This window comes from Diabrotica undecimpunctata, chromosome 2 (assembly GCF_040954645.1).
Source record: "Diabrotica undecimpunctata isolate CICGRU chromosome 2, icDiaUnde3, whole genome shotgun sequence".
In the NCBI taxonomy this organism is placed as follows: Eukaryota; Metazoa; Arthropoda; class Insecta; order Coleoptera; family Chrysomelidae; genus Diabrotica; species Diabrotica undecimpunctata.
In genome coordinates, this window is record NC_092804.1 from 172089834 (window position 1) to 172113253 (window position 23420).

General features: G+C 34.8%; 1 protein-coding gene across 1 annotated transcript; it reads right to left on the reverse strand.

Annotated features, from left to right (window-relative positions):
• Nucleotides 1–14188: 14188 nt before the first annotated feature.
• Nucleotides 14189–23185, reverse strand: LOC140433990 (uncharacterized). Its single transcript, XM_072521959.1, has 2 exons — nucleotides 23065–23185; nucleotides 14189–15183 (listed from the first exon to the last, which is right to left on the reverse strand). Exons 1-2 carry the CDS (start codon nucleotides 23183–23185, stop codon nucleotides 14189–14191), a joined length of 1116 nt encoding a protein of 371 aa, XP_072378060.1.
• Between the last annotated feature and the right edge of the window lie 235 nt (nucleotides 23186–23420).

Genomic DNA, 23420 nt, shown 5'->3' on the forward strand with positions numbered 1-23420 from the left:
ATTAATTCCGTATAAAAAAGCCATTTGACAAAAAAAATTACTTATTAATAAATTTGAATGTTGTACATGTCATTCTACGGTCTGAAACGTCAGAAAGTGTATATAAAAAGAAAGTTGACAGTTCAAGAACAGAAGTACTAGAGGTAATGGATTTTCTAAAGAGCTATGACGTTGTAAATAGTTGCGAGGATATAACTGGCAACGACGCATTGGAAGGTTAAGGTAAAAACTGAAAAAGTCCGAGACATTTATGGTTTCGTATGATAGGCCAGGTAAAGTGTATTAAAAATAACATAAGAATTTGTTCTAAAATATAATTTAAATAATGAGATATTTAATAGAAGAATAGATAATTTAAAGAAGATTAAAATTGTGACCATACATCAAATATAAAATTATAAATTTAATATACCTAATAAATATAGGTAAACTTGGGTTAATTATAAATCTTAATATTTACTAATTTGTTGAATATTAAAAATTAATGCCCACATTACCAGCAAATCAGCATATTTCAAAATTTTAATGACAATATATAAATAGCTCGAGACAGCTTGTAGGTGTTTGAGAAAAATAATTTGAGGCAACAAAAGATCGTTTATGAGTCTACAAAGTTTTTAAAGTTATTCTAAATGTTTATAAACTACATAATTTCAAAAATTTGGCATCAGGATTTTTGATTATAATAAATCATTTTTTTATCTTTTTTTAATACATATTGATGGTATAAGTCTTTTACTTTCATTTGTCACCCACAGCATTACCCTATCTTTATTATTTTCTGTCTTATTTTATTGTAAAAGAAAGGCCTCTGGAATAAACAAATACAATAACTTTTAAACTAATTAATACATCGGTTCCAAATTTTGAGGGATTTTTTAAGTACCCCAATATCCAACCTTGGCTGGAACTCTAAAGTTTAAAGTTTAAGTTTACTACAAGTTTTTAACAAATATCAATTGTCACTTATTTTGCAATTTGCAAAGCAACAAATTGACTTTTCAACTTACCAAAATCGACATTTTGAAGCTTTGTCAATATTCTAAAAAATAAAATTTTGTAATTTTATTTTAAGTATTTAGCTTTCTAATGAAGTGCAAAAAATCGAAAAAATCGCGTTTTTTTGCATTAAATTGTTAATCATTAAAAAACGGCTCCGAACTTTAGGCAGAAAAAGATTTTGTTCTTATATGTCTTCAATAACTAAAAAAGTTGTCAGCTACCTGGATTATTGATTGTCACGAGAAAATCCTTATTGCCCTGAACTAATATGACTGGACAAGCAAGTGACGAAACAAACTTCATATATTATGTAAACTTTACTAACAAAAACGTTCAAAATAAATATTCCAATAAATATAAATAATCAAATTCCATATTCAAATACGGCAAAATATTTGGTTATTGTCCAATAAATATAAATAATCAAACTCCATATTCAAATACTGCAAAATATTTGGGTATTACTCTGAGCTCATGTACAGAAGAAAAGAAAATAGTAATTCTGATTGAAATACAAAAAAATGTACTGACTGATTGACCAAAATTTCTACATAATAAATTATTATTATATAAGCAAATACTGAAACAATAGTATTATTATAAAAACAGTATAAACATTTAGAAGGAAAATGTCACAAATCAACAGAAAATATTTCTATTCATATAAAAATTTAATCAAATTATAGGTACTACTACCCATATTAAAAACAATTAACACACTGGTTTGTCAAAAGTCGGAATAAGCCCTAATAATGCTATTCAACATTATTTTATGACTCTCCCTCATTCTTACCTACCCGTCGGCGAGAATCCAGAAACTATCGACAAGGACAGCCTGTACTGACCGAGAGAGAGAGTAACATTTAGCAGAAATTTGAGATTTTTTAAAAAGTTTATACCAAATAGCTGCTTTGTGTTACACTTTATGATAAAAATAAAAACAGATTCGGAAAGTGGGTCAAATTCTGTAGTGCCCTATTTCAAAGAAAAAATTTTTACGTTTATTTTAACCAAAAATATTTGAAAAAAAAAATATTATTTAAACAATTAATTAATTTACAACCAAATAGTGCACTAGAACTTTTTAAGACCTTTCATATAAAAAAAGAATCATCTGAATATCTGCCATAGTTTTTGCGTTATTTGATATCGGCCTGGGTGCTTTTGACAAATAAAAAATTTTTCTTCCAGGAAAATATACATGGTTTCTAGGAATACATCAATCAATACTATGATAAGAGGTATTGTCCATTATCAACATGCCTTTTTTCCGAGCATTAGGAATGAATTTTTCCTTTAACCATTTTAAAAATTGGAGCTATTTATTTCCTGGTGGTAGCCTTTGCTTTTTGTCCCCGAATTACAAATTTTAAGAGTGCCCCAGGCAGGAATCCTGCTTCCACGCCCTTACACCCCCCCCCCCTACACAGCATGAAGTAAACATTTCTTTTGACCTTTTGACCATCGTCCCATGCTTTTAGTACAGTATGTGAGCCATAAATATATGTTTCATCACAATATATAATCTGCGTCGTTGGTCTTCGTAGTTTTTATGTTTCTCCAATAAAACTTTCCTCTTATCAACAGTTTTTCTCCATCTAAATCCTGTTTTGAACTACTTTTCCAAACGAGTCTATTTTGTCACTAAAGTTAACCTCTTCTTTATTCTTTACTTGTTTAAAAATCCTATTCATAGAGCTTTTACTAGCATAGTAGGTCATCACGATGACCACTACACTCCCTTCGGGGGTCAAGATTGAAGAGAAGAGAGAGATACAAAAGTATTCTATAACCTTGCGACTGTAGTCTTTTCTAGCATATCATATCCTTGTTATCGCTTTTAACATACTCCTGTTATGATTTCATCGGTAAGCAAGCGGTTTAATTCATTCACCTTTGTTAAACCATTTCGGATTATGAATAAGTACTGGTTTTTGTATCTTTAGCACGCATATTTTAATATGTAAATATTAAGGATTTTTTCGAATTGAATGTGTGTAATTCGTGTATTGATTTTACTTGTTTTTAAATAAAGTTTTATACAGTCCTCTTTCCTATTATTTGTTTGTGAAAGGCGAAAGGCAGCAACCAGCGGATTCTAGACTGAACGCACACATTTTCCTCCCTTTGTGATGGCTTCATATGTTATATAGAGGTCATCGTATGTGCAGAAAGCAACAATAGTACAGCAAAAAAACTATTTAGAAAGACATACAGTTGAGTTAGAAAAATAAATTGGTACCCAAGCTTCTATATTTAATCTTGTTTCAGTAACTAATGTCGAATTTACACAAATAGCCTCATCGCCTTTCATAGTTGAACCAGTCACAATGAGAACAAGCAAAATTTTAAAATTACCCACATTCGATGGTCAAACTGTATGGGAAACTTATCGTTTTGTAATTTGAAGCTTCTTCAAATGCAAATAGAATATGTTTTAATTGTGAAAGAATATAAAATTTACTCGGACAATAAAAAAAGCCGATTCAAAGCGTTTGAAATTTGGTAGAATTTTGCGAATACCATCGACCGCCCATCGCACAAATAACTCAATTCTAGCAGAACTTAACATAAAAACTAGACTCATCACAACTATCAACCAAAATATACTGAGATATTTTAGACATATAACTAGAAGAAGAGAAGGTATGGAGCGAATGATAGTTGAAGGTAACGTAGCGGGTAAAAGATCAAGAGGAAGATCTCCAGTACGATGGTCGGACCAAATAAAGAACATGACCGGTCTCCAAAGCAAAACAACACACACAGGAGAGAGATAATTGGACAGAAATAGTCAAACAAATTACATGACGCCACTATATTCTTACGAAGGAAAAAAGATAGAGGAGGAGGAAGTATATATAGCATACTCCAGTGTTTATTCTAAAATTAGTCTCAGTCTAGAATGTCGATTTATCACCTATGAAACTAGCCTGGTATTCCCAGTTACTCTTTCTACATATGATGCTGTAATAAAAGAGGATTGAAGCTAAGGGATGCTTAGCACTGTCACCACTGAAATATCCCCTGTGTTTAAAGGAGATTTAGCTGTCCGAGCGAATTTGAGGCATACTGGTCCACTAGTTCGAATAGGTCGTGATTCGCCCTCGCGGATTTACAAGAGGGTAGGAAAAAACAGGATAGGGGCTGAAGGATACTCCGATGCAGGCCCTGTAAAGAGTCAGAGGTTATTGGCTTGCGTTAGAAGCCGGGAAGATGTACAAAGCAAAAATGTGTTCTCTTCTTGTCTCTATCTAACGGTAAAAAAAACAAACCACTTTCAACTTTCTATGTATTTAACAAATCGTAAATTTACAACTACTACACAAGATGTACAAGAAAGCTAGTATTGGTTATCAAATTTTGCGAAGGGAGACGAGAAGAGATTTTACTAAGGGAGTTTAAAAGGCGGACAACCTACTATTAATTGTTTCCCCCAAATGGTTAGTATATATTGTTCGTTACCTTAGCGTACTTAGGCCCTAGCTAACGAATACGCCTTGTAGTCCAAACTGGAACTCAGGAACAGTCTGGATGAACACTGGACTTCACTGTACGTTATGGCGGTACTGAGCGAGACGAAAATTTGTATTTTCGACTCTCTACCTTCCGTCGGACACGATATCACGATAATTGAGCTGAACACACCGTAACGCTGCCCAAGTAACACCGTAGGTAGCCCCGCCGCGCTTACTGACAATCTTTCCGCCGACTTTCTTGTTTTTATGTCTCCCAACGCGTACCCTGAGTTTTTCGTCACAATCCGAAGTGGAGCTTTGTTTCTACGTTTTCGCTGATTATGCCATCTACTTCATGTGTTAAACTGGATCATGGCATGTGAAACCTCCTACTCAGCTCAATTCTTATCGCTCTTTTACAATTCGTATTTTGTATTATTTTCCAACGAAGGTCTAAAGTGTCGTAATTTTTAAACATTCCGAGCTTGTGTCAAAACTAGGTCAAATTGTTATTCTTTGTTTAATTTGGAGTTTGCAAAGATTATTTAATTAATTTTAATTATTCTTTTCTAGGCTAACTGATTAACGATTGCGTTTGGGGGGTGGGGTTGTTTCCCTCGGGTATGTGGCTGATACATTACAATGCCATACGGTAAGAACAGAGTAAAGTTGTCCTTCCTCTATAGTTGGAGAAGTCAAATTTATCTCATTTCTTGTGTATTCTACAAAACAATCGAATATTCCAATCACTTATCTTTTTTAACTTATTGTAGTGCCTTCATGGTATTTTAACCTTCATATTTATACATTTTCGTCAGAAGATTATGTATTTTGGATGATTTATTCCATGCTATTATACAGTTTTCATTTGCATTTTTAATTTCAAGATTCGTTGGTAGTTTCTCTTTGCTCTCGTCCATTCCGTCTATTTGGTTAATTTCATATCTCTCGTCTTTAAGGTTTTCCTCTTCTTTCTTCTATATACTTACTAGGTATCTGACCAACATGTTCCATCCACCGATTTAATACGTTTCTTTCCGTAAATATCTCTACATTACGATTTTCTGCATTAGATCGTCGTTGTCTCATTTTATTTTCTGCTGATATTAACAATCGAAAAAAAAGTGTTAAAAATAGCCATCTCAGTTGACACGTTCGTTCTTAGGAGAGAATTTATTATATATAAAAGTGGACAAAGTAATCCCCAAATAGACAATTTCATGACAAAAAAAAAGATAAAAGTGAATGTAATGATTGCAAGGTATCCTTGCAAGGCCTTACAAGGAATGTAAGGCTGTTAGCCCTTTTAGAGATAAATAAAATATTTTTCTTTTCTAAAACTTTTTCCTGTCAGTATTTTATGAAATAAAAATACAAAAACATAGGCAAGTAAACTTAGCAGGTGTAAAAATATTTATCCCGTTGGGAATGTTAATCCAATTCAAATTCAGCTAATATCAGATGTCAGCGACGACATTCTGCGGTAAAGCCATCAAAATTTACACAAATCTAGAAGGCGTAAGTAATCCTTTACTGAAGAGAACAAAAGACGGTGTCCAATCAGAAGCGAGTTGCAACAAAGTAGCGTCTGGCGTCGAGCTTTGTTGGCGAACAATAGAATGCTGGTAAGCGATGCTCGGTTGTTTACCGTTTGTGTACAAAGTTATTATTATATCGCGAATCTCTTTGGCCCCAGGCTCGAAAGGCCCAATTAAATATTTTAGTTTCGTGTTTTTTATTGAAACATTCTAACTTCGGGATTCTCTGGGGTATAATACGTACTTACACTGGTAAAAGTTTTTACCAAAACTTTTATTAATACAACAGATTTCTTTAAGAAGAAAGAAGTAAAGAAGTAGATGAAAGAATAGAAACTCAACTTTTTTTTTCTTCAATTTTAAAGTTGCAACTTTTTTAATATCGATTTGTAAAAGTTACAAGTATTGGAAATGTTCAAATAAACCTCTCAATTCATTATTATTGTACAATAAGTATATTGAATAATATGTGATGATTTCAACGCTAAAACTGGAGGTAGGATATTCGCTAAATTTATGCTCTCATTGGCGTCTTGATTATGACCAGTTATTTGACATGGCATATATAATGCCTTATTTCTGGCAGTGGGCAAATCTAAGATCCCGTTTAATGGTAGATCATTCTTCAAAGAATACATGAAGGGTATAGGGGAAAAACTACTGTAGTATGGATTAAAACAATGTCTATCCATTGTAGTGTTGGTCGTGTGTGTTTTTGGGTGTTTTTCTTGTATTTGGATGGCTACGCTGTTTTAGGCTTTTGCCTCTTCAGGACATGTTTTCCTTGGTATTGGGTGTATGGCACTGGATTTTGGTATGTGTCCACTGGTGTGCTGCGTGGTGTTTGTTGGTGGTTGTTGCTGCTCTCACTAGTCCTGGACAATCGGGGGCGAAAGGGTTGCAAGTGAACGGCTTGCCATCATATGTGACAGACGGGCCTACACCAGTAAATGAAGGAGGAAACGTTTCTAAAAATAATAGAATTCAACAGTGGAGCAAGCTAAAAACATGGAGAATTCGAAAATTCTTGAACATTTTCCAGATTTCAACGGCAATTTGTCTGCAAATACAGTCGTATCGACAGAAATAGAACCTGCAAATTCGATATTGCTTTCCCTTGTAGAAGTAAGGCCATTTTCAAAAGCAGGTCTGCGAAAAAAATCGAAAAAATCACGGAAGAAGAGACAAGCTGCTATTTTAACCGATACTTCGATAAAAGACGCTTACACGGAAGAAAGACAAAATGCGAAAGAAAAGAAAGGTACACATAAAAGAAAAACATATAATGAACAAGAAAACATCTAAAACATCAAAATTAGACAAGGTTGGAAATTTCTTTTCCAGGAAAAAAGTCCGATTCCATCTACGTCTGCAGCTCATCATGACCCTACATCCTCGGAGTCTAAGGGTGAGACCGAGTGCTTAGTATGTAAAGAACCCTATCGAAGTAGCACTAGAGGTAATGACTGGGTGCAATGTACTCATTGCAGCAGCTGGGTTCACATCAAATGCACGAAGAAAAGTAATATCATATGCATCAATTGTGATTCAGATGATGATTTGTGAGCTTAATTTTTAATTGTTAGATTTTTCTAATGTCAATGGTCAAAATAAACGTGAAAAATGAAATCTGCATTTTTTTTTTTTGATTTATGTAACCATTAATACCCTAATAATACCACTAAGAAAATATTGAGTCAACTAACCGATCTAACGAGTGAATACTGGCAGAGAAAACCTACTTTACTACTTGCGGAAACCTACAACAACTTGCGCCAATTTAAAAATAAATTATACACATCAAGAATATCAGCCATATTTCAAATATATCTAAATAGTATTCCCAATATACAGCCAATTTACATGAGAGATTATTCGAGTTTCCCAGCGTATCTAAGGAACTCTATGTTTAATATAGATATAGAAATACTATGGTCAAAATATTACCAAATTTATACAGGTGCCTCAAAAATTAACTCTAAAGTTGCTGCTGCTATATGGGACCCTAAAACACAATACAGAGAAGGAATAAGTCTAGATACAGATACCACGGTATTTACAGGAGAACTAATAGGAATATTAAGAGCAATGCAGTTCATAGCAACGATCACCAATAATGATAGATTCGTGATACTTTCAGATAGCAAAAGTACTCTAACTAAATTGGAGAAGTGGACAGAACGTTACAATCATATCATTATAGAAATAATAAAAAACTTTATTGGACTCAAATCCAAAGGTGAAGAAATATCATTCTGTTGGATAAAAGCCCATTGCAATTTAAAAAATAATAAAATTGTAGACAAACTAGCAAAGAGTGCTACAGAATTAGATACTAACTATGAATATAAGTTAACACTAAATGACGCCTATGCTTATATTAGTATTAATAAAATCAACAACTGGAAAGAATAGTATATTAATTCCAAAAAGGGACTGTATTATAAAACTATCCAAACAGAGATCCCATCTAAAAGCTGGTTTAGTGACTATCAAGGCAACAAGGTTTTTATATCATATATATGTAGACTTAGGTTTGGCCACTCCTTAGTTCCACAACATAAACATAAAATAGGACTGTCAGACACAATAGATTTTAAATAAAAAAAAAGAAATAGATTGTTTTATAGTACAAATATATATTACATAATATATAAGAAAACCTTTAAATCTACAAGCTTTGATTGCTACTAAAGATAAAAGTATCTATGAGATCCTAATTAAACACATTAATAATATAAAACTAAAATTGTGAAATTATATTGTGAAAGTTAAAATACGAAAATAAAAAAAAAGAAAACAAAAAATAAATAAATAAAAAACTAAATAAATAAAATATAAATAAATAAATAATTAAAAAAAGAATTAATTAAAAAAAATTAACTTAAAAAAATTAATAAAAAAAAAACACACACACACAAAGAGGGCCTAAACCTCCGAGGTGTTGAACGGGGTTTATGAACTAGCGGTTTGTTAAAAAAAATTATATTATTTAATAGTTTTTAGTAGTTAGTATTAATATTTAGTATACCATGCAGTATTTTTTGTTTAATTTTTCAAAAAAAAAGGCTCACTAAAATTTATATGTAGGTACCTGTATAATAGATGTATGAATTACTATTGTAAATCATTATTATCAAATAGGTTATAAATATTCATAAATATAATGAGTATAAGAGATATATTATAAGAGTAATTTTAGTTCGCCTAATGGATTAAGTCCACAGTCAAAAGAAACCAACAGCACACACACACACACACACACACACACACACACACACACACACACACACACACACACACACACACACACACACACACACACACACACACACACACACACACACACACACACACACACACACACACACACACACACACACACACACACACACACACACACACACACACACACACACACACACACACACACACACACACACACACACACACACACACACACACACACACACACACACACACACACACACACACACACACACACACACACACACACACACACACACACACACACACACACACACACACACACACACACACACACACACACACACACACACACACACACACACACACACACACACACACACACACACACACACACACACACACACACACACACACACACACACACACACACACACACACACACACACACACACACACACACACACACACACACACACACACACACACACACACACACACACACACACACACACACACACACACACACACACACACACACACACACACACACACACACACACACACACACACACACACACACACACACACACACACACACACACACACACACACACACACACACACACACACACACACACACACACACACACACACACACACACACACACACACACACACACACACACACACACACACACACACACACACACACACACACACACACACACACACACACACACACACACACACACACACACACACACACACACACACACACACACACACACACACACACACACACACACACACACACACACACACACACACACACACACACACACACACACACACACACACACACACACACACACACACACACACACACACACACACACACACACACACACACACACACACACACACACACACACACACACACACACACACACACACACACACACACACACACACACACACACACACACACACACACACACACACACACACACACACACACACACACACACACACACACACACACACACACACACACACACACACACACACACACACACACACACACACACACACACACACACACACACACACACACACACACACACACACACACACACACACACACACACACACACACACACACACACACACACACACACACACACACACACACACACACACACACACACACACACAACCTCAGGCCATTAGTCAACTAAACCTGCACCCGGGGCTACTTGACTTATTTTGCTATAAAATTTGCTTGAAACTTTTTTTCACGGAGAACACGAATAAATTAAAAATATGTGTACCTGAATACCTGAAGGAAAATAGAACCAGCTGGTATACTTGAATTTATCAATATGCAAAAAATAAAGCAGTAAATATTAATTATTGAAAAAATAAGTCAACAAATCCCGGTCTCCCCTATATAATTGATAAGCTACTAAGAGAACACGGCCATGAAGTGTTGAAACTACCTCCTTATCACTGCGAATTCAGCGCTATTGAATTAATTTTATTTTCATATTGCAATACGTATATTCGTAGAGATGGACATTCTAAAAGTGCTGTTATAAATATGTGGAAAGAGACACTGAATCAATGTAACACATCAAAAATTTGGAAAAATGTGTGGGACATACTCATGAAATTATTAAAAAGTGGAATATTTAGGGAAAAATATAGGCACAGAATAAATAACAATTAGAATGCCCACTCTCAGATGCCGCCTTTGAAGTTTGTCAGCACGCGATCGCCATATTTTAAACGAAAACAGACTTGAATTGAGAAATTTGTGACAAGCTACGACAGAACTGTAATTTAAATTTTTAGAAATCAATAATTTAGTACATTTGAAATAATTTATTCTATTCTTCAACTAAAAGTACGAATAAAATAGTGTATATTATGTCTATAGTTGCCGGAAATAAATTAAACCGGGTTCATTTTTCTGAGTGGGCATTCTTATGGTTTATTATTCTGTGATATGGTTGACATTAACATTCACCCAATCATAATAGTCATTTTTTAAATTTTAAAAATACAGAAAACTTAGTCTGAATCTTCGCGCTAGTATACTATACCGCCTACTGTGCCATTTTTTTAGTGTAGGTTATCCACTAAACCAACTTTATTTGCGTTGAATGCAATCTAATATTCGAAAAGCCGAGGACCGCTTGGGAAATTCTATATGAGCGAATAAGCGAAACAAAGTTTGAATGCTACCCTAGATAGCCGTATTCAGCCAGTGCTACTGTAATTTAAAAAGTTTAACCAACAACAATTTCATCAATAGTTTTAAATTATTTTAGTTGTCGACAAATTTTTATTAACTATGCTTAATAAGCTGAAAGCAATTATCGTTTATTACTCTCATAAGATTATGAATAAAAATTTTGACAATTATACATAGTTAAATAAAATTAAAGTTCGTTCGTATTCCATCTAGTTAGCTTTTCTAATGTTCCATATAGTTTTTGGTTGTATATTGTGTTACTAAACTATTCCCTCAATATATTATTTATTATATATAAGTTTCATAAGAATGAGAAAATGATCCGATCCAAGAGTATCTGTCACCACTTCCAGTTAATTTTATCAGCGTTGTCTGGAGATACTAATGATAAATCGACAGAAGAGTTTTGACCCGATCGAGATATTTTTGAGGTGACCCATCATTTAAAATTACCAAGTTATTTTGATTTTGTGCATTTACCTCATTTTTCCCATATTATTTGATTTTATATGAACTATATTGAACATAAAATTTATAAAATCTCCTTCAATTATTGATTTCCTATTTATGTTATTAAAAGGATTGGAAAAATTCTTCTTCTTCCTCTTTATAAGCAATTCTGCTTGTTCGTTGGCGGATTAATACCTCTATGGAAGATGGTCACTACATCTTTTGCGCGGTCGTCCGATACTTTTTCTGCCGATTGGTGACTTATCTCTCGTCCGGCTCGCGGAGATAAGAATACGGCCGGGGTCAGAAAGCCCTGCCTATCGTAAGAGGCGACTAATGGGTAGGAATAGGGAGGTGGAGAGCCGTCGTTTGAGGTGTCGGGTTGGTAGAAACGCACACGGTCGCTTAGGCGACACGGTCACCGGTCTACATTCCTAGTATCCGAGACGAGACTACTCGTGGGACCACTCTACTCCCATTCCAAAAGAGCCTGGTGAGGTTGAACGAGCTGGGCCCGTAAATACCTCTCCTGACCTTGGTCAGGAGGAGTGTGGATATACTGCTCCTGACGGCGGTCAGGAGTGGTGTAGGTGTCCCGGCACGTACCCACCGGGAGATCCAAGAGTGGTAGAGGAGAGATCCTCGGCGGCGACCTGTCTACGTGTGAGGTGGAAATTCCTCCGCCCGCCGAACCTACCCGCCCGTAGTGTGGGAGTAACGGGTAGGTAAGGTACTCACAACACAGGTACTTCGGGGAAGGTGGAGCCCCCGCGGGTTGCGTGTGCTAGACGTGTCGTGGTAACCCTACGGGGTACTCCCACGGGGGACCCACAGGACGTCTTTGGTACGCGCTCCGTGGCACCTTCACTTTGGTGTCGGACTCGTAGGGGCAGAGGTTTCACTAACGGGCGTATGCCAAATGGCCAGGTAGCCCAGGGTCCTGCCAGGTTTTTACTTGGAGGGCACGCACTTATGTCATGCCATTTTGACGACACGGGTCTCCTCCATTCTGCTTATGTGGTTATTCCATTCTTTTTTCTATTTTGCGTCCATTTATTTATACATTGTACGTTACATTTTCTTCTAATATCTTCACTTCTGTTTCGATCTCTCAGCGTATTTCCTATAATTCTTCTCAGTACTCTCATTACTCGCAGTTTCCTGTAGACTTTGCGTTGTGACTGTGTCGGGTCTTGTGTCTGAGGCATATATTACAAATTCTTGACTTCATCTCCTCTTAAAGTGTCTGTTTCACCATATAGTGTAATTAAGACATTCTGCCAGTCTATTTGCTTTGTGTACTTGATCTCTCACTTCTTTGTCCAGGTCTCCATAGCTAGGCAATGTAATTACCATGAATTTTATTTCCATTGCTTGTCCAATACTGACGCCATCAATTTCTATTTTACATTTGGTTGGTCCTTTGCTGACTACTATTGTTTTAGTTTTCTGAGATGACATTGTCATACTAAATTCTTTTGCTCTTATGGTAAATCTGTGGACCAGTCTTTGTAGACTATCTTTGTCTTAGGCTATCAATATTGCGTCGTCTGCGTAACAGAGTATTTTTATTTATTTATTTCCCATTCTGTATCCTCTTCCTTTGTTAACGCTTTAGAAGATTTCATCCATGATCATATTAAAGAATATGGGGCTCAATGAATTCCCTTGTCTTATTCCGCTGCCCATTTCTATAGGTTTGGTAGATGTTATCGATACCGTAAACTGGGGTAACTTTGCTCCACTTTTAGGAGTTATTAAAGGAATTGCGACGAAAAGTGTATAAACTTTCTACTAGTATTATGATTTTTTTAATAACTGATGAAGAAGGTATATAATGTAATTATTGTATGGTATTTTTTATTCTAAAAATAATTAATTACATATTTTTTTAATAAAAAGTGGAGCAAAGTTACCTATAGTGTGGGGTAACTTTGCTCCACCTCATAAAAGCATGAAATTTTGTATAGTAACATATAGTTGGAGCAAAGCTAATGGGTTGCTTATATTAACCTTGCTCCAAAAATATTAGTTAAAAAAAACTAAAAAAGAAGGCAGCGTATTCGGCTGAGTACTTCCTCAACATTCAGGGGAAATATTCCGCATTTGCGAAACCCTTCCTCTAAATTAGATTTGATTTGTGGACGAAGCAAGTCCATCACCTTTGACAAAAATGAAGGAAAGTGTTGCTTCTGTATATTAGTGTTGCGGATGCCATCTTCAGTACTTTTCAAAACTGACAAAATTTTTCGTCAGGCTATTTTAAGGGGCCGAAAGAAAGCCACGTCTAGAGGTTGCGTCAAATGTGTACTGTTTGGAGGCAGACAAATTAAATGATTGTCGTATTCACGACAGATTTGAAGTGCATGTACTGTAATATGTGAAGAGAGGTTGTCGTATAGTAATACCTTTTTACCATTCAGCTTCCTAAACATAGGTACCAACTGGAATTCAAGCCAATCTGCAAAAATATTTGCATCCAACCATCCGGAACTGCTAGCGTTGTAACGGCATCCTTTTGGCCGATTCTCAGCCCAAGTAGTCCACATTTTAGCAGCCCGGTAATTAACATAGGGTGGTAAAAGTTCACCTTTATCGTTTCCACAGAACATAATGGACACAGAGGTCTTTGAAGCGTTTCTAATTAGTTCTGGATACTTGCAACCTCTCTTGACATTGACTTTCTTTTTGCCGGGATCAACAGTGAGATCAGTTTCATCACAATTCCATATATTTGTTGGAGCAACGCCGCCTAACTCGACTGCCAGATTTTCGAAAAAGCTTCTCAATATGTTTTCATGAACTCCTGCTCGTACACGTTTAATATTTTCTGCAAAACGTAGGGAAATTTCAGGATGTCTCACCATAATTTTTTTGAACAAATTCTTTCCAGGGAAGTTATCCTTGAAAATTTTGACATCTCTTCCACAACGGTTTAAATAATTTTTGATAATGTTTTTCGGTTCCCTTGCGTTAGTAGGGAACCCATACTCTCCCATATAAATCAGGCAATTGACAAATTGGTTTTCTTCGCCGGGAGTAAATACGTTTTGCCTCCTTAGCGTTTTGGAATGTTTCCCTTTCAGTTTATTTAAAATGGTCCTTCTTGGAATCTTATATTTTTCTTCTGCCCTTCTGTGTGAGATTTCACCTCTTCTTATTTCATTTAAAAGCTCTTGTAGGGTTTCTTGTCTATAGTCAGCATAGCGCCGTGATCCTAGTACTGTTTTAGGTGTTCCAGGCATATCTGTAACAAAAATATATATTAAACATAATATATATTTCGGGGTAACTTTGCGCCAGTTTTTTGGAGCAAAGTTACCCCGAGTCACCTGATAATTTGTAAAATTAGGTTAGAAAAAGAAAAGTTTATCATTTGTTCATTTATAAGTCACAATTTAGTAAAAAAGTTGAAAAACAGTATACACTTAACGCATACACAAATACTTACTTGTGAGGTAATAGCACAACTTTCTACACACACCAAATTTTATACGTAGTTTTTACCGAAGTTTTTACACCACCACCTTCTCGACTCGCTGTAGGCATGTAAATGGAAGAGCAAGTCGATGCTGCACATGGGGAGACTTTGTCAATAGTCAACCAGTAAAACGGCGATGCGCGTTTTGTGAAGACGGTTTTTAATTCATAGGTAAATTAAAATGAAACTTTTTTTAGTAATGGAGCAAAGTTACCCTGGCAGGGGCATAGTTACCCCTGTTTACGGTAGTTTTTATAATATTTAGGGGAACTTCTCTATTATACAGAAGATGGATTACATCTTTGAGTCTTACTCTGTTAAACGCTTTCTTTAGGTCAATCAGATACAGATACTCTACTGATTTCTCAGTAATTTGCTTTATAACGAATATTGCCTCTGTTCTTTCGCAATACTACTGTAAATCATCAAATAGCCATCTAGCATAATTTGAACCTTTCCTTTTTTCTTCGTCTCTTGTAGTGCACAAATGTCTATATTTGTTTCTACAAGCTCTTTTGTAATTTCCTGGTCTTTTGTGTTTATAAACTTTTCGTTTTAAGTACCGATGGGAAGTGTATTTCTCGTTTGCCATAAATTCGTTGTAGTGTTTCTCGCGTTAGTCGTCGTAATGAAATCATTCCTGTTCCGAGTCATAATCATGTTTCTATGAGCTGTATGGTTTTAAAGTCTATCAGTAGACAGAAGCTAATATTATTTTTTATAAGAATAGCCACATCCGTCATACCCTCTATCCTATCCTGTCGCACAATAGAATATCCATAAAATGTATAAGGTATTTTTGGTTTAAACCATGTTTCTGATGTTAAAGCAACATCAACATCATGTGTGTGTGTGTGAAAGATATGGCACGGAAACAAGTCTATCGGCCATAGAATATTTTATTTATGTTTAAAGATATTTTTTTTTGTTCTTGTTTGTTACGTTTTTCTAGATATATGTATAAATTATTAAAGTTATACTAATTTATATTTCTACTTTTACATATTTAATAAAATTTATTAGCAAAATCTGATAATATTTTTACTAAGCTATGTTTAATTTTTATTTTTATTTACAAATTTTTAATTGGTTTAGGTTAGAATAAAGAATAAAAATATTCATCAAATCATCTGACATATCAGATTAAAAATTTTCTCTTGGTGGTATATTAATAGGTTTCTCGGGTCCAAAATTAAATGGGAACATTAGAGAGGGATTTGATATTTGATATTTCGGGCCTGTGCAAAACCATCATACCGAGTGATAAGAAGTATTCAATAAAAAACACACTTTACTATTCTTCGTTCACAAATTGTTGAGAGCACGAAATATGCCTCAAACTCATAAAACGGTCGTAAATCATAGGCGTTCCTAAGGTGTTCATTCATTAAATATTAATATAATGTTTTAATACTGTTATATATAATATTGATAATATTTTAATACTAATATATTTAGCAAAAAAAGAATTAAAACTTTCACGACTAATATTGGTTATTATATTATATTAATAAAAATAAGAATTTAACCATTAACAATTTTGTAAATAAGAATACCTTATCTCTTTGGATATTTCAATACTAATCTTCGCGTTTAATTACTTTACTAGAAAACCTGGAATTCATATCCGAAGGTACTATTCGTTCCAAGATAATTAAGATGGAATTCTCCAGATTTTTAATAATATAATTATATTCGAAACTTAACTTGAAAGGGTGAAGTTATTACGAACGAAAACAATTTTTTTGTTTAGTACGTTTTTGATCGCATGTGATTTACGGCTCGTCGGTGTTTTCGCGTCTACGGCAGTAATTAGCGTCTCGAATATTTTTTTTGCGAATTATATGCAGTGCGTGAGTGATTTTTTATTCCATATACCTACGAACATATACGTACCTTTCGCTCGTGCTCGTTTTGTTGGATTGTTTGTGATGGCTTCATCATCAAGTTTTACACCGGTACTGTTGCGTACAGTCAGTAAGTCTGTCTATTCACCAAGAGAGAAGACTATTGTCCTGAATGTTCACGATGCTCTGGTTTCTCAGAATCCCACAAACACTGTTTGCAACACAGTCAAAACTTGTGCCAACATGACTGGCGTAGGAGTAGGAGAGTCAACTTTATATAGGTTCCTATCAGAAAGAAAAAAACACGGTATAGCTAACCCAAACACAAACGAACACTTAAAGAGAGGGAAAAAGCGTATTGAAATTGATGAATTTGGCAAAAATGGTATTCGAAGGAAAATTCATGGATTTTTTTTCAAAAAAGAAATACCAAACCTAAACAAAATTTTACAAGAAGTTAGAGACGACCCGGATTTGCCTCATATCGGACGAACTAAATTGTGGCAAGTTTTAAAAGAATTAAATTTCCGGTGGGAGAAATCAGACCGAAAATCACTTTTGATTGACCGGGAGGAGAAGATGATGTTGGAGAAGAAATTATCTAAGATTCATACGAAAATTCCGGGCTGAAGAAAGGCCCATCTTCTACCAGGATGAAACGTGGATAAACTCAAGTCATACTTTAAAAAAAATTTGGTCAGATAAAAATATATTAAGTTCCAGGCAAGCCTTTATGGAAGGTTGGTCTACTGGTATCTCCCCACCTTCTGGTAAAGGCAGTAGATTAATAATTTCTCACATTGGCAGTGAAAAAGGATTTGTTAAGCATGGTTTGTTGGAATTTCATTCCAAAAGCACAAAAGACTATCACGAGGAGATGACAGCTGATGTTTTCGAAGAGTATTTTGAGCAAATGATTGAACACATACCACCAAATTCAATTATAGTATTAGATAATGCACCTTATCATTCACGACTAGTAGAAAGACTTCTAACGAATGCGTGGAAGAAACAGGATATTCTTGACTGGCTGCGGAATAAGTATGTGCCTTACGAAGATGGAATGGTAAAAGCAGAACTTTTAAAAATTGCCCGGCAACACAAATCTAAGTTCAAGAAATACGTAGCTGACAAAATGGCGGAAAGGCGAAACATCACAGTTTTTAGACTTCCCACCCTACCACTGCGAAATAAATCCAATTGAACTCATTTGGGCACAAATGAAAAGTTATGTGGCTAGAAAAAATAAGTCATATAAAATACAAGCTGTACGTGAATTGTTATACGAGTATTTATAACATATTACAAAACAAAACTGGAAAGATGCAGTAAGACATGTAATAGAAGAAAAACAAAAAATGTGGGATCTTGATAACATAATTGATGCGACCGTAGAGATTATTAACCTAATTATTAACCCTCAAGACGACTCGGATTCCGAAGTTGATCCTATTTATTTTGAATTTGAATAGTTTTCTAATCGTAATTATATAAGGTAAGTAATAGTAGTTGTAATCGTAAGGTATTAAAGGGGAAAGGCGCAAAATGTCGCCTGTCAAAATGTTCAATGTGTTTTAAATGTATCCATTTTTTTTTCAAATCCTGAGAAAACTAAAAAGCATTTTTGAAAAATTTAAAGGCAGAATGAAATATTTTTTAGAATAAATAAAAAGTTTCTTTTGCATGCAATATTTTCAATTAAAATTTATACTATATTTTCTCTTTTATTTTCACCCCTGTTACATAACATATTAAAATAAACATTGTAGAAGTTTTCAGGGACTTTCTGCCCTGAGTAATAATGTAATCTTTCATTCTGCGTTTAAATTTTTCAAAAATATTTATTAGTTTTCTCCGGATTCGAAAATAATGGATACATTTAAAACACATTGGAAATTTTGCCAGGCGACATTTGACGCCTTTTTCCTTAATTAAATAAATGTATCTTTTACAAATGGCAAGAAACTTTTTATTTTTGAATAAAATAAATAAGTTTTATTAAAAAATACAATTTACATAAGTACAATTTAAAAAATATATTTATTTAGTTCAAATAAATGTTTCAATCATATACTCTACGACCCTGGTCGTTCATCTCTAACCATTTAAAATACCCCCGTAATAGGATTATAAGGTATTGTATTCCTTCAGATATAAGGTGGGTTAGTCGAAAACGTCTTAAACCGTTAGTTTTAGGTTGGTTTTTACTATTATATCGTATTACCTATCCTCTCTGTATTTCAGTTTTCTAATTAGGGTTAAACTTGTAGTGAGCTATCAACAAATTGTGAACTGGCTATAGTGTCTTAAAAGTTATCGAAACCGGCATCAAAGTTACTTTTTATTGCCATAAAATATATATTATATTACATTTAAAAAGATGCATGTGATATCATTGTCTAATTATAGCATAGTTCACCCTGTACATTTATCTATTTTTCTGTTATTGAGAATATTTGACAGAAGTAATATTTGAGTAAGGTTTGACGAAAGTATTTACAAAATTGTTTTGTTTTAAACTATAAGCCACTGTATTTAATCACTCAGCATTTTACAACCTCTTGTTCGTTTTTAACTTTTCGCTATAAAATCTTTAATTACCCACGGGGTATTTAAGAGATGAAATGACACAGAGAGACGGAGAGGGACGAGAACAGTCACTAAATTTCACTCTGGCTGGCGTAGAGTAGTCATCATCAGATTTCTGAGATTCATCGTCTGACGACAACAGCAATGGCAACGAGTCCTAATTAATGAATTAATGTAGCTCCTCTTCTAAACAGTGTTTATGTCGCGGTAATTACAAGAGTTGCAGCCGCCGCCAGATTATCGCCCTATGGCGGATCAGCGACGGGTGAAACGGGATCCGAAATTTTTATAGACAATAATGAATAGACCTAACGCAAGAAACTTTTTGGGTTAGGCGAATAAAAATGAACAAGTAAAGCGATTGAGAGACTAAGTCGTGGAGAAACATCGTGCAATTATGTGTACATGCTTTAATCTTTTTAAATGAAAATGTATATACTTGGAAAGCTCCACAAAAAATTGCGGGTATATAGTCAGAAAGTAAATAAAGTGATATATGGTTAAGTGCTCGAATAAATGAACTTTAATCAAATGAAAGGCAGATATCGAGCACAGTTTATTTATTAAATCTTGCCCAAATTTTCGCTCCTAGAGCATCTTCAGGGGCATTTCGTCAAACTTTGCCTATCCAACAATCTATTGAGATTGTCATAAACATAATAATTATACAATTAATGCTACACGACACAAGGACAAACAGTTTAAAATTTTTAAAACGGCGAAGCTACATATTGGTTGGCATCAGGAGAGAGAATTTCATCAATCGTTCATTTCATAAAGTAATTAAATTGCCTGACCACTTCGTAACCTGTCATGTTTCTTATCTCTGCTTGGTTGTTTCTGATTCCATCGATGATCATCACTTTGGTTTTCTGCATATTTATTTTCAAACCATATTTCATACTTACCGTACCTAGTCTATTCATAATTTGTTCCAGTTCTTCTGGTGATGGCGGCAATATAACAGTCTCGACCTTGCCATTCGTCAAAAACTTGACTCATAATATGTTCACTATATGTATTGAATAAAATAGAAGATATTATGCATCCCTGTCGAACTCCAGATTTTAATTTGAAGTTTTTCGACACCACATTATTAACTCTTACATTAGCAGTATTATTTACATACAGTTTGTGTAATAAATATATTAGATGTTCTGGCGTACCCATTTATCTAAGTATGTGCCACATTTTATCCCATTTTACGGTATTAAGGGCCTTGGAATAGTAAACAAATCATAAATATGATTCTATGTTAAACTCTGAGATTTTTCGATAATTTATCGAATATTAAGAATATGTCCTATTGTTCCTCTACTTGAAACAAATCTGCATTGTTCTTGGGGAATTTGTGGTAAGAGAATTGGTTTTAGTCTTTCATTGATGATATAAGTACTTTGCTCGCATTTGATATCAATGCTACTGTACGGTAATTACTGAAATCTGTCGGTGAAACTTTTTTATATATGGCAATAAACGTGAGTTTATTAAATTTGAATATTGTGTAAACTGTGCCATTCAAAATGTCTCTAAAATGCAATACGGTCTGCAAAAAAAAGGAGTTAGAATTTTGGCTTTCAATTTAGCAAAAGCTATTAAAAAAATACCCGGAAACGTGGCTTAAGGAAGAAATGGCTGGAAAGGAATGGATGCGAGCATTTCTAAAGAGACATTCTGACAAGATTTCGATTAGAAAGCCAGAAGCCGCAAGTCTTAGCCATGCCACGAGCTTTAATCGCCACAACAAGAGACAATATTCGTATACGTTTTGTACCAATTCCATCCGAACAGATTTGGAATACTGACTAAACAGGAATGAGCACTATTCAAAACGATCAAAAATAGTTGGACCTAACGGATGAAACAAATCCGTAGTGCAACGTCTGCTGAAAGAGGGCAGCTGGTAACGATGATAGCAGCATTTAATGCTGCTATCATCATGGAAGTGCATTACAAGAACAGAATGATTTTTGGAGGGCCTCCCGGATGTATTACTGTTGCATCTGTAACTGGATGGTCAACAGAAGAAACTTTTTAAAAATAAAATTTCTTCACTTGCTGATCTATGTCAGTTGCTTTAAGGAAAAAAGATGCTTACTTACAGAAGCCTTGGACGAAGTCTCTGATGCAGGAGTAGTGATGGTTAGGTTTTCCTCCCCACAGCAGCGATAAGCTTTAGCCGCTTTACCTTTCAATATATTCATCTGTTAAAACCTACAACAATGCACAGAAAACATTCCTTGGGCTTACCCTCGAGCGTTTACGCCCAGTAATATTACTTCTGGATTTCGAAAATCTGAAATCTATCCCTTTTCAGATGACAATTTCGGAGCTTTCCATGTCACTGATCGCTCGACTGCCTCTCTCCTTTCAGCTTCAGTAGACGCCACATCAGAACAAGGGTTTTTAAGTGAAACAGCCAATACTGTGGCTTCTCCTGCAGTGCGTTTAGGTAATACAAGCCAGCCATCTGTTACTGATGCAAGACCTTTAAGTGAAGGGCCTAACCATTTCATATGTCTTTTTGTTTCAGTTGTGGAAACTTCAAGTTACACAAGTCATTCAGTTCCTATTATTGCATCAGGTGCAATATGTAATACAACTAATTCTACTCCTCCGTACCTAGTTATATCTATTCCCAGATATCTATGATATCTAAACCTTGCTTCCTGCTTTATTATTTTCCCATCAATTTTGATTCTACATCGTAGTGGGTATTTAGATGTTGTCATACTTGACAACTCTGTGTAATTCTACTTACGAAAGTAAATAATCTGAATTTCTATCGACTTCCACAGAAAAAAAGTGTGTTAAAATATTTATAACCCCAAAACAAGTTCAGCATTACCCTAGTACAAAGCAAGGAAAAGGAAAGCTGGTGGAAAAACACCAGGTAAAACCATGATAGCTGTAGACACTCCAGAGAAAAATGATATAAAAGAAAAAAAGAAAAAGTATGAGCAAGAAAGACAGCAAGAAGGGAAAGGATTAAAATAGATTAAAAATAAAAAAGAATTTAACAAGCACTCTCTTGAAATCATCAAGCTCATATGTACAAAGGCCAAAGTCTGGAGAAAAAAAGGTATGACGACAAGGAAAACAAGAGAAATTTATTGACTTGTCTTCTGATACAGAAGACGATGAAGTATTATCTCTTGCTTCTACAGACAATGAAGACAGTGCAAACGAAGAATGAGTTTACTGTACTAACTATGGTTTCTGACAGTGGGTAAAAATGGTGCAGGTGCATCTCTTGTGGCTGATGGACTCACTATATATGTATCGAGGTTGAAGGAAGTGCTTGGAACACATACGTTTGTGACTTCTGCCATGTTTAATTGTTTAAACTATCTTTGTTATAATATAACACAATATAACATTTTGTAGTCATAAGTAAGTTGGAAACTACCACAAAGAAAGTCCGCAAATGGCTATCTTGGTAATCACATTGGTGTAGACCGAAATCCAATGAGAATTTGGCATATTTGCGGAATTTGGTTACCAGTCGAAATTAAAAATATTAGCGGTAAAAATTCGTGGGACACCGGTCGAAATTAGGACCCCAAA